We start from the raw sequence: 12,701 nt of genomic DNA on the forward strand, positions 1-12,701 counted from the left end.
TTTGATTCAAAACTTATTATTGAGATAAATTTAATATCTCTTTAAATTGATAAAATTTAAATAATTGGAACATTTTTAAATATCGATAGTTGTAATAATCGATATTAATTTCATGCATTAGCTATTAAATTCATACCGCGAACTCTATTATTTATTTAAAAAATAGAAAATGTCACTTCGCGGTCTTTTTAAAAACGAGTCGTTTAAATTGTGTGGGTGAATGTAGCAGACATCAGGCAAATTTTACATTATAAATAAATAATTTAAAAAATAATGTTAAAAAAAAAAAATGCACTTATTATTGTTAAAATTGATTAAATGCGGATTTTTTGAAATTTTGATATTATATGATTCTGAAGTTAGCAGACAATTATAAATTTTCGAATTTTTTTTCAACAAAAAAATTACAAAAAAAAAAAAAAAATAATAAAAAAATACACATGTAGGAAGTAAAAATTTTAAAACTATAAATGAAATGTTTTTTAATATTTTCTTATTATAATTTATCATTTTGAAGAAATTCCGAAAATTATTAGACCTCAGCTAGACTCAATAAGACTACGGCCCGTGACTGTAAGAGAAACTACGAGTTCGGTTGCAGATGTTAATTATTTTAGAATTTGTAAAAAAAAAATGATACTGAAGTTAGCTGACGTCTAATCATTTTAGGAATTTTTTAAATGCGATAAATTATATAAAAAAAAAAAACGAGCGTGAATGTAGCAAACATTAGACAAATTCAAAAATATTAACAAATAGAGAAAATAATTTAAAAAAGTAATATTTATAAAAAAAATTCACTTATTAATTCCAAAATTTTTTAAATGTGCATTTTTCTAAATTTTATTTTATTAATTATTTACTCTATTTATTAATAATTTTAAATTTGTCTGCCACATTCACACTCATTTTAACTTCAGGATCATAAAAAAATAGTTTGCGAATCAATGAATGAAAATTAAAAATCTTTAAATACAGTAATTAAATTAAGAAATTTTGAAATACTAAAATTTTTCTACAATTCTAGTCAAATGAGCAATTAAAAACAATTTATTCCCAGAAACTTACATTTTTAAAACTACGATATTTAAATTCAAGCGATTAAATAAATATAAATGATTAATACTTACTCTTAATTTGTATTATTACTCAAATAATTCAAAATTATTTTAAAAAATAGATATAAAAAAATGCGCGCGCATGTGTAGGAGTCCACATACATACCGCGGAATAATCGAAATACGAAACAAACGACGAAGTCCTGTACAGTACGAAGTTGATCGCGCTGTCAAACTCTTTGATCCTTCTGATGAATTAATTACAATATAACTTAATAGTTAATAATTCCATTAAAACTATTTATTTTCAATACCTACGTACTCAATTTACTCTGCTAAATAATTTAATTGATAAGTGATTAAGAATAAAAATAAAACAATTACAATGATTAAGTATTAGACATGCGAGTATTTTACGTCAAGGTATGTCAAAAAAATTTTAAATGATAGGAACTAGTGTTAAAAAAGTAAAAAAAATGTTTGTTGATAGTGAAGAAATGATTGGCCCATCATCGGGTATTAGTAATATGCCAAATCGTAAAATAAACGAAAACGTGCGAGTTAAACGTCGAACTTTCGATGAATTGGACATCGAAAGTTTTTGCGAAGAAATATGTCAGTCGAATAAAAAGCATCATTCAATGGAAATAAATGATGATCCACTGGATATTAACATGACTGAAGTAAATGCATCGTCTTTTCCATTGGTCGCTTCGATTCAAGACAATTCAAACACCGGTCCTGTAGCGAGACTTGAAGTCCTTGTTGTCGACGGTACCTGGGACATGGAAAATTTTGAAAAATCGGATTTTATTCAACTAGAATCTTCAGATATCATTGAACCTGAAATTTTAAATAACGACGGACAAAATATTGATAATGATTTAAATACTGTACTATCTTACTGGGAACAAGTGCCAGATGAACAAGTTAAAAATAATAGTAATAGCAACTCGAGTTCAAATAATTTTCAACAAACTCCTTTGGTTAATAATATTAATAATAATAGTAATAATAATAACAATAATAATAATAATAATAATAATAATAATAATAATAATAACAATAATAATAGTAATAATATTAATTACAACAATCAGTTGGATGATGAGGATGGAAACCTATCGTGGCTATTAGATTTTAAACTTGACTCCTTAATTGAAGCACCTGATGAAAAAATAATTACCAGTGCGTTATAAGCAAATGAAATTCAAATAAATCCTGATTATTTAGGTTTATTTTTACTAAGTATTGTTTTTATTTTTTTGCAGATACTAAAAGCCGTCAACCATTTAATTGTTCGGACAATGCATCAATGTATCAGAGTTTAAAAAAAAGTATTGCTGATGAAACTGTACAAAAACAATCAAATTCATGTGGTTTATCAAGCAATTCAAAATACGCAGCAGATCGTTATGGTGGACTTAAAAAACCGCCTTTTACGTACACTGAATTAATAGAGCATGCTCTGCAAGAACGCGGTGAATTAACAGTATCAGCAATTTATCAATGGATATCGTAAGTTTAAATAAAAAAAGATTTGAAATTTGAAATATCGAGTACTAAAATTTTGAAATGTATTGGGAAAAATCGGCATTACGTTATAGATCAGTTGATTTGTGATAGTTAAAGATACTTGGGGTGCAAGGCAATAGAGTGGTACCTACTGGTACCATTGTCCGTGATGGGTGGTGGTACCAAGTCGTACCATCTACCCTCGTCGTACCCTCTATGCTACTTACTCTGTTTGTGCCGCACTATTGAGCTTTCACCCGTTTAATTTCAAGACACGAGACAATATTTATGTATTTTAATTTTTTTTTTTTATATTTTCTTTCTAGTATTACTAAGCGACGAAATTATTATCTCAAAGTATTATCGCTTAATACTTTATTTTATTTTTTTTTTCTGTACTTTGTGAAAAGAAAAAAATTATTTTTTAGAATAAATGTGCTCGCATTGGAGCATGTAAATGGCCGGTGAGTCGGCAGGTGAAGTAAATTATTCTTGAGGGTTGAATATATTTGAATTACCAATAGGCTAAGAATTTATGTAATTGAAACTTGAGTTAATCGAAATCGTTGATAAAAATTTACTCTTTAAATATTTCAAATAATAAAATTTTATATTGATTATTAATTCAACAGGGAACATTTTCCATACTACAAAACTAATGATGATCGTTGGAAAAATTCAGTAAGACACAATTTATCAATTAATCCGCATTTCCGAAAAGGATCTAAAGCACCGCATGGTGCGGGACACTTATGGACAATAGCCAATCGAAATGAAATGCGGCCTCGACAATTATTGACAAATATTGCGGGAATATCAGGAAGACAAATAAAAACTTTTTCAGATAATGACACAAAAAAGTAAAAATATATTATATAGATAAATGATAACTTTAGCGTAAAAAATGATTCAAAATTAAAGTAATGATTTGATTGGTTTCAGAAATAATGTGATAATTGATGAAGTAGCAGCAGCAACAGCAAGTATAAGTCAACCAGATAACGTTCTATCACCAATAACTCTCGAGCACTGTGCTGAGCAGATATTGAATGGCATTAAAAAGGAAGTACAGGTGCAGTATATAATGCCAATAATGACGACAGTCCAACGAGATGATTCAGAGACAACTGGACACAGACAAATAAATCACATTGGATTTAACTCAGCGACAAAAGAAACTGGTACCGACTTTTTAAATCCAGTAGCCAAAGAAGTTGTCGCTGAAGAGTGCGGTCTTATTGGGGAAAGTTATCTGGTGACAGATCTAAATCCATCAGCTTTGGGTTTGAATTTTATAGAACCTGAAACTATAACGCCAGATCACTTATTCGGTGAAGAATTGAGCTTTCAGTTTTACGAATTGACTTCACCTTCTCAGCTGCAGTCAGCCTGACAGTCAGAGAAAAATCATCTGCGCGTGATATTTATTGACGGGAATAAAGTTTTATCGAATGTACGAGTTGTCAACAGTGAAACAGTTAATTCTAAAAATGATGACGATTCAATAACTCAATCAACTAGTCAGAGTGTACTTGATGAATCATTGAAAAATGTCAACAACAGTTGATTACATTAATTATTATAATTATTGTCAGTAATGTGACGACTTTAACGTTACTTTCTGATTCAATTGAAAAGAAACAGACCTATTTATTTATTTATTTATCGAAAAATATAATTATTTGAAATATATTATTAATCATAGTTTTGGAAATGATATTTATAATATTAATAATGATGATGATGAAGCTTTAATCATTGAATTTATCATAAATGCTTGAGTGTGTTGATACGCTGTAATACTTAACTTCATAAAAATGAATTATTAATATTCTCTAGTCTTAAATATTTAATATATAAAAATTAAATTAATGTTTTTTTGTATTAGCCAGAGAAAATATAAAATATAACTTGAAATTTTCCAAACACTTTATCCTTTTAAAATATTAAATGATAATAAAATACAAAGTAGTTTATTTTTAATCAATTTTATATTAATAATAATAATAACATTTAATTTGTTTCACTTTTGTTTTCTGTTGCTGCAGAATCTTTACTAACTGCAGACTCTGTGGCATTAGCAGCAGTTTCTTCCAAAGTTTTACTTTGCAATAATAACCTTTCCATAAATTTAGCAGCACGATCCTTTTTCTTCATTTCTTTCTTACGTTTTTTGTCCTCCTTTTCTTTCTCCTCGAGCAGTTGCTTGAATCGTTCGTCACGTGGATCTATTGCGAAACCTACTTGGCGACGTACTTCAGCGATCAAACGATCTTTTCGTTCCTTCGTAGCTTGTACCTCAGCTTCTTTTTTGGCTATTTTAGCTTCCAATTCTTGCTTCCACCGGGCTACTTTCAGTAATTTTGCGTCAATGTCCTTCTCTCTGTAAAATAAAATTTTATTTTATTAACAAACAATAGATGGTGGCTACAGATTTTTGAGATTAAAATTCCCTGACTTTTCCAGGTATTCCAGTCAAATATTTAAAAAATTCCCTGACCATATGTAGTAATATTAAATCATTGAAAATATTTATTTAATTCAAAATAAAATGGTATAAGTCAGTTTAATAAACAATCTTTATTTTATTATTTGTCAATGTTCATAGGTTTTTTTTATTTATTAAATGAATAGTTTTTTATTTTTTATTTTAAATTTGTTTTTAAATAACTTACTCTATAATAAAATATAAATAAAATTTTCATTTTCACTAGAATAAATTTCATAAATAAAAACGTTTTATAGAATATTAATAAAATATTAATCAAGTACGCGGATAATAAATATAGTGAAGCTTATTAGTTTAATACTTATGTATACTTTTAATGTTTTTGGTTTTTTAATATGTCAATATGCAGGTTAATAGCTTGAAGATCCTGAGGATTGGTTTCTACTAAGACTTTTTTTTTCTAACAGCCTTTTTAATTCAAACTGCTTCATTTTCCCGCTATTGGAATCAATTTCTACTAATTTTTTTTCGACGGTATCACAATCGCATTCGCGCCGCGCCACGTTTCGAACAGTTTTGACAGAAAAAAAATTTATCGGATTTTTTCAGTCAAAAGAAAAGAAAGTTAAAATTTTTCCAGCTCTGTGACAAAATTCCCTGACTTTCCCCTGATTTTTCTAGTATGTTTATAATCCCCTGATATTTATGTTTTCCAGAAATGTGGCCATCATAATAGTATATTGTGTGACAAAGGATGAAATAAAACGATTTCAGACCAGGGTGAAGGTAGCTGTCACCACCCCTAGTCTAAAATCGTGTTTCATCCTGGCACACAATATTTTTTATGATTATCTGCAAGGAAACTTTAAGTTTCTGTATCAGCAGCCAGTCAGAAACAAGTTTATTTAAGACCAATACTATCACCAATAATTAGCATAAGCGTAAATTGTCATTTGTAATTTATAATTAAGCAGAAACTATAAATATTATTTATTATTCACCCTAATTTTTATAAAACTTAATCACAGTCAGAACTGTCATTTGCGTAAATAAAATTATTGGTCTGAAATTACTATTAAACAAATGACAAGTATCAGAGTTTAAATTGCTAAAACCATCAGTCAGTGGTCGGAAACACTTGTTTTGTCCCTGAGAAAAAAAACATATAAATTCACATCCTGATAGCCAAGTTGGTGACAATCTACTGCCTTAACCTGTCGTCAAGTTGGCCGAAAAAAACGACATTTTCATAAATTGATGGCTACTTTCTGAAAACGTTGGTGGCAAAAGTTGGCATTCTATTAGTTGATGAAAAGTAGTCTTCAATTTTCTCAGAAAGTTATCGACAGGTTGCAGCAGTAGATTGTCAACAAATTTTTGGGAGCAAAAAGCTGAAAGTTGATGACAAGTTAGTCGCAACTGATGTACACCAACTTTCTAATCAAAAAGTCTAGCTATCAAGGGCAATGTACGCATTTGCTAATACCAATTCGCGGCATTAGATTGGAATCAGCTCCTTTCGACTGGCTGTAGACACTGAAACTGTAAGTTTCGTTGCTAGTATCATGAAAAATAATTATCAGCGGCACAAAAAAAACTGGACTTTAAAATATAGATTACCTTTCTATTATTTTTTCAGCATTTTCTTTATTCTTCTGGGCAATCATATCCCAGCATTCCCACAATGAATGAGGGTAAGCTGTTTTTTCATACTCCAATTTATCAGCAATGTCTTCTTTTGACGGCCAAGCACAACCAACAGGAACATCCAGAGCATCCACACCATATCTACCTAGTGTCCGCTGCTTGAACCTGATAGTCTGATGATACCATTCGTAATTTTTATTGAAAGGTTTGATACCATACAGTCTATTGCGATCTTCGTCACTCAATCGTGATTTATTTCGTTTCCTTAGAACTTCTTTTTCCTGATCTTCTGTTAAAAAATCTCTATATTTAGGTACCTCTTCTACTGAGGTTATGTCGATTGTATCATCTCTCCATTCCTCTTGTGCGTACCATCTTTTTGATAATATTCGTGGCAATCCATTTATATTTAAGCGCTTTAATAATAACGTATTTGAATTCATTGGTAAATAATAATTGATATTAATTTTACTTATTTAAATACACAATTTCAACTCCTAGCAAAAAAACTTATTAAAAATTTACTTTTTGTTTTGAATGCGATCATGTGAGAATTTTATCGACATTTTGTAGAGGAGTTACTGTCGATTTCTACATTATTTTTACTTCATTAAAAATATGAATGGAAAGTAATCGTAAACTAGTTAGAGTTGAGAATTAATAATTAGCAATAATTTATAATTCAAAAAACAAACATAAAATTCGATCATTTCTGATATGATAATCAAGAGCAATTTTTTGACAGCTAAAACTATTAGAAATAATATTTATTTGTTATGATAATTTAAAATTATTGGAAACTATTTAAAAATATATTTTTTATGTGATTATTAATGAGTGTAAATGTTAGCAGGCATGAGAGAAATTTAAAATTACAAATATGAAAATAAAAAAAATGCACGTACTCATTTTCAAATTCTATGAATGCGCATTTTTTTGATTTTATTCAATTTTTATTAAATTCACTTGTTTCAAAATTTTTTAAGTTGATAATTGTCAGCTACATTCACACTCATGAGTATTCATGATTTTGAAGTTGACATGAGTGTGAAATAATATTAAAGTTAGATGACGTTTAATAATCCTGGGATTTTTTTAAAAACGATAAATTTAAAAATTTTAATATTCCGGAAAATTGCACCGATAGTTTTTGAAATTTTCTACGTATGCATTTTTTTATTTTATTCTTTTTACTTAATTAAATAGTTAAAAAAATATTCAAACATTTTTAATTGTCTGCTAAGTTTAGGATCATGAGTGTGAATGTAGCAGACATCAGTCAAATTTAAAATTATAAATAAATAGAGTAAATAATTTAAAAAATATTCATAAAAAATACACTTATTAATTTCAAAATTTTTTAAATTCGCATTTTTTTAATATTTAATTATTTACCCTATTTATTAATGATTTTAAGATTGTCTAATGTTTACTAAATTCACACTCATCAATAAAAATATCAATTTCACAGAGATAAAATCGGCTGCCTAATTTCAAAGCACAGTAGCTGACATAAATAAAATTTTTGAATTATGAATTGAATCATGTTCACAAGACTCCACTGGAATTAAAAATACTAAAACGTCGATTTTGAAAAATTTGTCCCTTACTGTTTTGAAATCAGACAGCCATGACAGTAGAGTGATCATCTAAAATGCTTCATATTCATAATGCAAACGATCGATCAATTTATTAGAAGAGAATTAAAATACAGAAAATAGTTTAAACGAAAAAACTTTTTTACTATCAATATTAAATATGATGTCGAACTTTTTTCTTTTGATGACAGTAATTAGTTATTACCTTTTTGCGTTTATTTTTAATAACATTATTTTTTAAAAAAATTGTTTTATTGGCTTTCAAATGATATTTTTAACAAATATAAGTTACTTATTAATAATTAACAGTTTATATAAGTTACAGATATAAAACTAGAAATAGTAATTAATAATGTAATGATTTTATAAAAAAATATTTTTACAAAATTCCTAATCTTCTTTTTTGACTAGGAATTTTTGTAGGATATATTTTAAAAAAGTTTTTTGATTACTTATTATATTATAAACCGAACTTATGACATATTTTAGTAAATTAAAATTTTTTTAATTTTAATCTATTTAATAATAAAAAAATACTTTTGTTTCATTATACTTAAGGAAAATAAATAAATTTAATTTTACTCGAGGTCGTTATCCAAACACATTTGTCTCACAATATCAGATTTAAGATGGTTCATATTCAAATATTCTTTGTTACTACATCCAACAATGGGGCATCTAAAAATTGAGATCGAAATCGAAAATTAAATAACAAAGTAATGCAATTATTATTTGAATTTAAAAATATAATTCAATACCTTGTAGCAGGATTTCGCTGCAATAAAGCTATTATGCTTGCTTTATCATAAACATGTCCGCAAATATCATTTTTCATTGGTTCAGTCATTCTGACTTTACTAATTGGACAAATACGATTAGAATGATCGTCTTCTGTGATTTGCAATTCTCCATCATTATCATCATCCTCCTCATCACCTCTTGCTCCAGCCAAATCTATTTTAAATACAAAAATTAAACAATTATTTCTATAAACAAAAAATAATTTTATATGTCAGCTATTTTTTTGCTTTAATAAACGAAATATAAATTTTATCACGTATTCAGAAAAACACGAGATTGATAAATTTTTATCCAGGTCGATAGTAAGTTAAGTCTCGTGGTTTAATTAAAACCAGAGGAACGAAAGAATATCTGAGCCATGTTCAGAAATTCACTCTGGAAGAGAAAGATGCTGCGTTAACAAATATCTGGTTAAAACAGAGGAACAATTCGACTACCATAATGCGTTCATAAACTCTGCGGAGAAGGTAAGTGTAGTATCAGGTATTCTTCGTTGCTTTGGTTTTAATTAAACCACGTGACGTTCTACTTACTAATCACCTAAAAAAATCACGTTACTAATTTCAAAAAAACTTATATTTTATACGCTCTTTTGGCTTTAGGAAACTTTTTAAAGCCAAAAGCGCGAAGAGTTTTAATTTCATTGCTAATCGTTTTGTAGATTTATTTTAAAGCTAAAAATTTTTCTTACAATTTTCAGCTTTAGAGTGAGTCTACAATATGATTAGCATTAAAAAAAAACATTATAAGCTCTTTTGGTTTTAAACTTAATGACTAAAGCCAAAAAGCCGTATAATAAATGATCCTAAAGTTAGTAGACAATTAACAATTTTTAGATTTTTATATGAAAAAGTCAATTACAAAAAAAAAGAAACTAGAAATATGCACTTGTAGAAAAGTAAAAAAACTATAAGTGCAATTTTTATAAATATTTTTTTTTTTTATAATTTATCGTTTTGAAAAAAATCCAAATATTATCAAACGTTAGCTAACTTCAATATCATTATAAAAATGTCTTTTTTGAATTAATGACTCGAAATATTGATCAATCTCTTAAGTTTATAAACGCATTATTGTAGTCGAATCGTTCCTCTGGTTTAACCAGATATTTTTGAACGCAGAAAATGCATTTTTTTCTTCCAGAGTAAACTTCTGAACATGCGCTAACTTCAAAAAGAAAATAAGAAAACTCAATAAATAATAAAACATTGCTTACTTTTTTTTAATTCGTTTACACGATGGTCGTACTCTCTCAAGTATTTATTTGCTGCAACATTTGGCGCATATGAAAAAACCCCATCATTGAATTGCTACAAAATAGAGAAATAACGTTATAAATTTTAATAATTTAATTTTTTAAATAAAAATGTATATTTATACCTGAATAGTTTGTTCGATATCAGTGTCAGCATTATTAGATGCTAATTGATTAATTAGCTCATTCATATGTTTCATTTTATCCCCACATTCAAGATAATTTTCAACGCTGCCACGTAGAGTATTTAGTATTTGTTCTTGAGTACCACTATCTAAAACAAAAATTAATCAGTTAATGAAACAAAATTTTGTTGTTCAAAACAATGCATATGACGCTGAAAGTAGCCAACATCCGACAATTTTATTTTTTTTTTAATTATTAAGTTAATTGTCATCAAAAAAATTAAAAAAAAAAAAGAACACAAGAAAATTTTTGAAAATTCTTCACTTAAATTTTTGAAAATTTCTAACTGTCAGTATTTACTTTGATTATTGAAAGTAAATAAATTTTTTTATGACTGTTACTTTCTGTATCAATAAATATATGAAGTATTTTTTATTAAAAAGTAAATTTGAATCTTATACCGGCATAACTAATCGCATATGCTGCAGTTTTTGTAACGCTGTCACAAATAGCCGAAAGTGATTTCTCAAATTCACTCATCTTTTTATTAAAATATTAATTTATCTTTATAATCAGATGTATAAAATTTATTTTAATTAAATAAATAAATGTATTAATATTATTTTATTGTGTATTAACTTGTTATGACAGGTTATGTTAATGTTTATAGAAAAAGTGGGAATTCTCAAAACATAAAATTATAAACAAAAAAAAAAAAAACACGACAGCAAGTTTCTTGTCAGTTTCTCGTCAACTTGACTATCAGGGAGCCTACAGAAAAGTGACGTCAAAAAAATATGGAACATAGTTTGTAAAATGATTTCCTTTATTGTTGACGATATTCTATTTTATCTGCAGTCAAAACGCATTCGACAGCTTTTGAAAAATAAAAGCATTTTTTACATTGACCGCTAGATGTCTTAACATGTCCGCTTTCACACTTCACGTTATGAACCGGCGATCATGGCCGAGCAGTCCAAGGCAACAACAGCGGGAGTAGTTCGATGCTCGCCACTAGATTGCGTTCACCCTTTGTATTGTCCCTGGTAAGAAATTTATTTCAGAATTATTATATTTTAAATTTGAAAACTGCTCTGGCTAGAGTACTTCTCTGTTGTGTGTCCAAAAATGGCTCTTAATTCTCTTAATCTTTCCATCAAATTATGAATTCTAGACTTCACAGCATCTGTTCGAAACTTACAATTATTTTAATTTCGTCTTCAGTTAAATTTGATGATTATAAAGTTCGCAAATAGCTGACAAATCAAATATTTGACCAAACATATCTTGGTTAAATGTCATGATATTAAAAATTCATGATATTAAAAAATGGAAAATGGTGCGTTATTTGAAATTGTCAATATCCATGAAAAAAAAATTCTTCTTTTAAAACACTTGTCCAGCAATTTAAAAAATAAAAATTTATGAAGGTCTTAAGACTTTAAATTTACCGCTTTTAGTGCGTTACTTATAACTGTTACGATATTTTCATTGTTAAGGTACAACGGCGTGAGTATTAAAAAATTCTTTACTTTGACCGCTTATTTGTCGTTGATTTGCAAGATATTAAGTTCTTGAATCTCAAAACTCTTTCGTAAGAGTTAATACTTGCTCAATAATTGTTATTTGCCGTGATAGACACTCCAAATAATTGTCCATTTTCATTGGATGTAGACCATTAAGAAACGTTAGTCTATTATTAAAATATGACAATAAAGTTAGCAGACATTTGAAATTTTTTTTTAACAAAAAAATAAATATTAAAAGAATATTTTGAAAAATTGCACGTATAGGTTATGAAATTTTCGACATGTGCATTTTTTTAAAAATATTTTTTTTTTCATTATTTATCTGCTAAAAAAAATTTTTTTAAATTTCAAATGTCTGCTAACTTTACTATCATTATTAAAATCGCGTTCAACCTTATCTATATTCTTTATAAATATTTTATACGCGAACCCGAAGTTATATATGAAAAAAATAAATAAACTTAATTCAAGTAAATAAAATTTTTAAATATCTTCTACTTTCAACATCATATTTATTCTACATAAATTTCCTTCAAGAAATCGATACCAACGTAAGTTATTTTAAAAATAATCTACACAACAAAATATTTAAATCCACATTTTTATTTCTTTAATTCCCGCTTTTTATATTAATCTGTTAATAAAATATATGAATATAATTAAGACATTTCTAGGTCATCTAATTGTTTCTGTAAAAGTGGGGGGCACTGTCTGAGTTTGCCC

General features: G+C 27.4%; 3 protein-coding genes across 3 annotated transcripts; 1 reads left to right on the top strand and 2 right to left on the bottom strand.

Moving 5' to 3' along the window:
* Positions 1-1,555: 1,555 nt before the first annotated feature.
* On the top strand, positions 1,556-4,067 carry LOC103578305 (uncharacterized). The gene is made up of 6 exons (XM_008559329.1): positions 1,556-1,832; positions 1,974-2,044; positions 2,159-2,246; positions 2,330-2,576; positions 3,206-3,433; positions 3,495-4,067. Exons 1-6 carry the CDS (start codon positions 1,556-1,558, stop codon positions 3,964-3,966), a joined length of 1,383 nt encoding a protein of 460 aa, XP_008557551.1. The 3' UTR covers positions 3,967-4,067.
* Positions 4,068-4,480: 413 nt separating this feature from the next.
* LOC103578291 (growth arrest and DNA damage-inducible proteins-interacting protein 1) lies at positions 4,481-7,231 on the bottom strand. The gene is made up of 2 exons (XM_008559302.3): positions 6,643-7,231; positions 4,481-4,956 (listed from the first exon to the last, which is right to left on the bottom strand). The coding sequence occupies exons 1-2, from the start codon at positions 7,110-7,112 to the stop codon at positions 4,587-4,589; spliced, it is 840 nt and encodes a 279-aa protein (XP_008557524.1). The 5' UTR covers positions 7,113-7,231; the 3' UTR covers positions 4,481-4,586.
* A 1,452-nt stretch (positions 7,232-8,683) lies between these two features.
* On the bottom strand, positions 8,684-11,154 carry LOC103578292 (E3 SUMO-protein ligase NSE2). The gene is made up of 5 exons (XM_014439854.2): positions 10,911-11,154; positions 10,449-10,597; positions 10,285-10,378; positions 9,026-9,221; positions 8,684-8,945 (listed from the first exon to the last, which is right to left on the bottom strand). The coding sequence occupies exons 1-5, from the start codon at positions 10,987-10,989 to the stop codon at positions 8,846-8,848; spliced, it is 618 nt and encodes a 205-aa protein (XP_014295340.1). The 5' UTR covers positions 10,990-11,154; the 3' UTR covers positions 8,684-8,845.
* Positions 11,155-12,701: the final 1,547 nt, after the last annotated feature.

This window comes from Microplitis demolitor, chromosome 10, assembly GCF_026212275.2.
Source record: "Microplitis demolitor isolate Queensland-Clemson2020A chromosome 10, iyMicDemo2.1a, whole genome shotgun sequence".
Taxonomy (NCBI): Eukaryota; Metazoa; Arthropoda; class Insecta; order Hymenoptera; family Braconidae; genus Microplitis; species Microplitis demolitor.

Excerpts from the sequence above, each read along its gene's own strand:
- LOC103578291 (XM_008559302.3), bottom strand. The coding sequence starts at position 7,112 with ATGAATTCAAATACGTTATTATTAAAGCGCTTAAATATAAATGGATTG. Across the intron at positions 4,957-6,642 it reads GCTGAAAAAATAATAGAAAG|AGAGAAGGACATTGACGCAA; the intron begins GTAATCTATATT and ends TTTATTTTACAG.
- LOC103578305 (XM_008559329.1), top strand. The coding sequence starts at position 1,556 with ATGATTGGCCCATCATCGGGTATTAGTAATATGCCAAATCGTAAAATA. Across the intron at positions 2,247-2,329 it reads TGATGAAAAAATAATTACCA|ATACTAAAAGCCGTCAACCA; the intron begins GTGCGTTATAAG and ends ATTTTTTTGCAG. Across the intron at positions 2,577-3,205 it reads GCAATTTATCAATGGATATC|GGAACATTTTCCATACTACA; the intron begins GTAAGTTTAAAT and ends TTAATTCAACAG.
- LOC103578292 (XM_014439854.2), bottom strand. The coding sequence starts at position 10,989 with ATGAGTGAATTTGAGAAATCACTTTCGGCTATTTGTGACAGCGTTACA. Across the intron at positions 10,598-10,910 it reads ATATGCGATTAGTTATGCCG|ATAGTGGTACTCAAGAACAA; the intron begins GTATAAGATTCA and ends TTTTTGTTTTAG. Across the intron at positions 8,946-9,025 it reads CAGCGAAATCCTGCTACAAG|ATGCCCCATTGTTGGATGTA; the intron begins GTATTGAATTAT and ends CTCAATTTTTAG.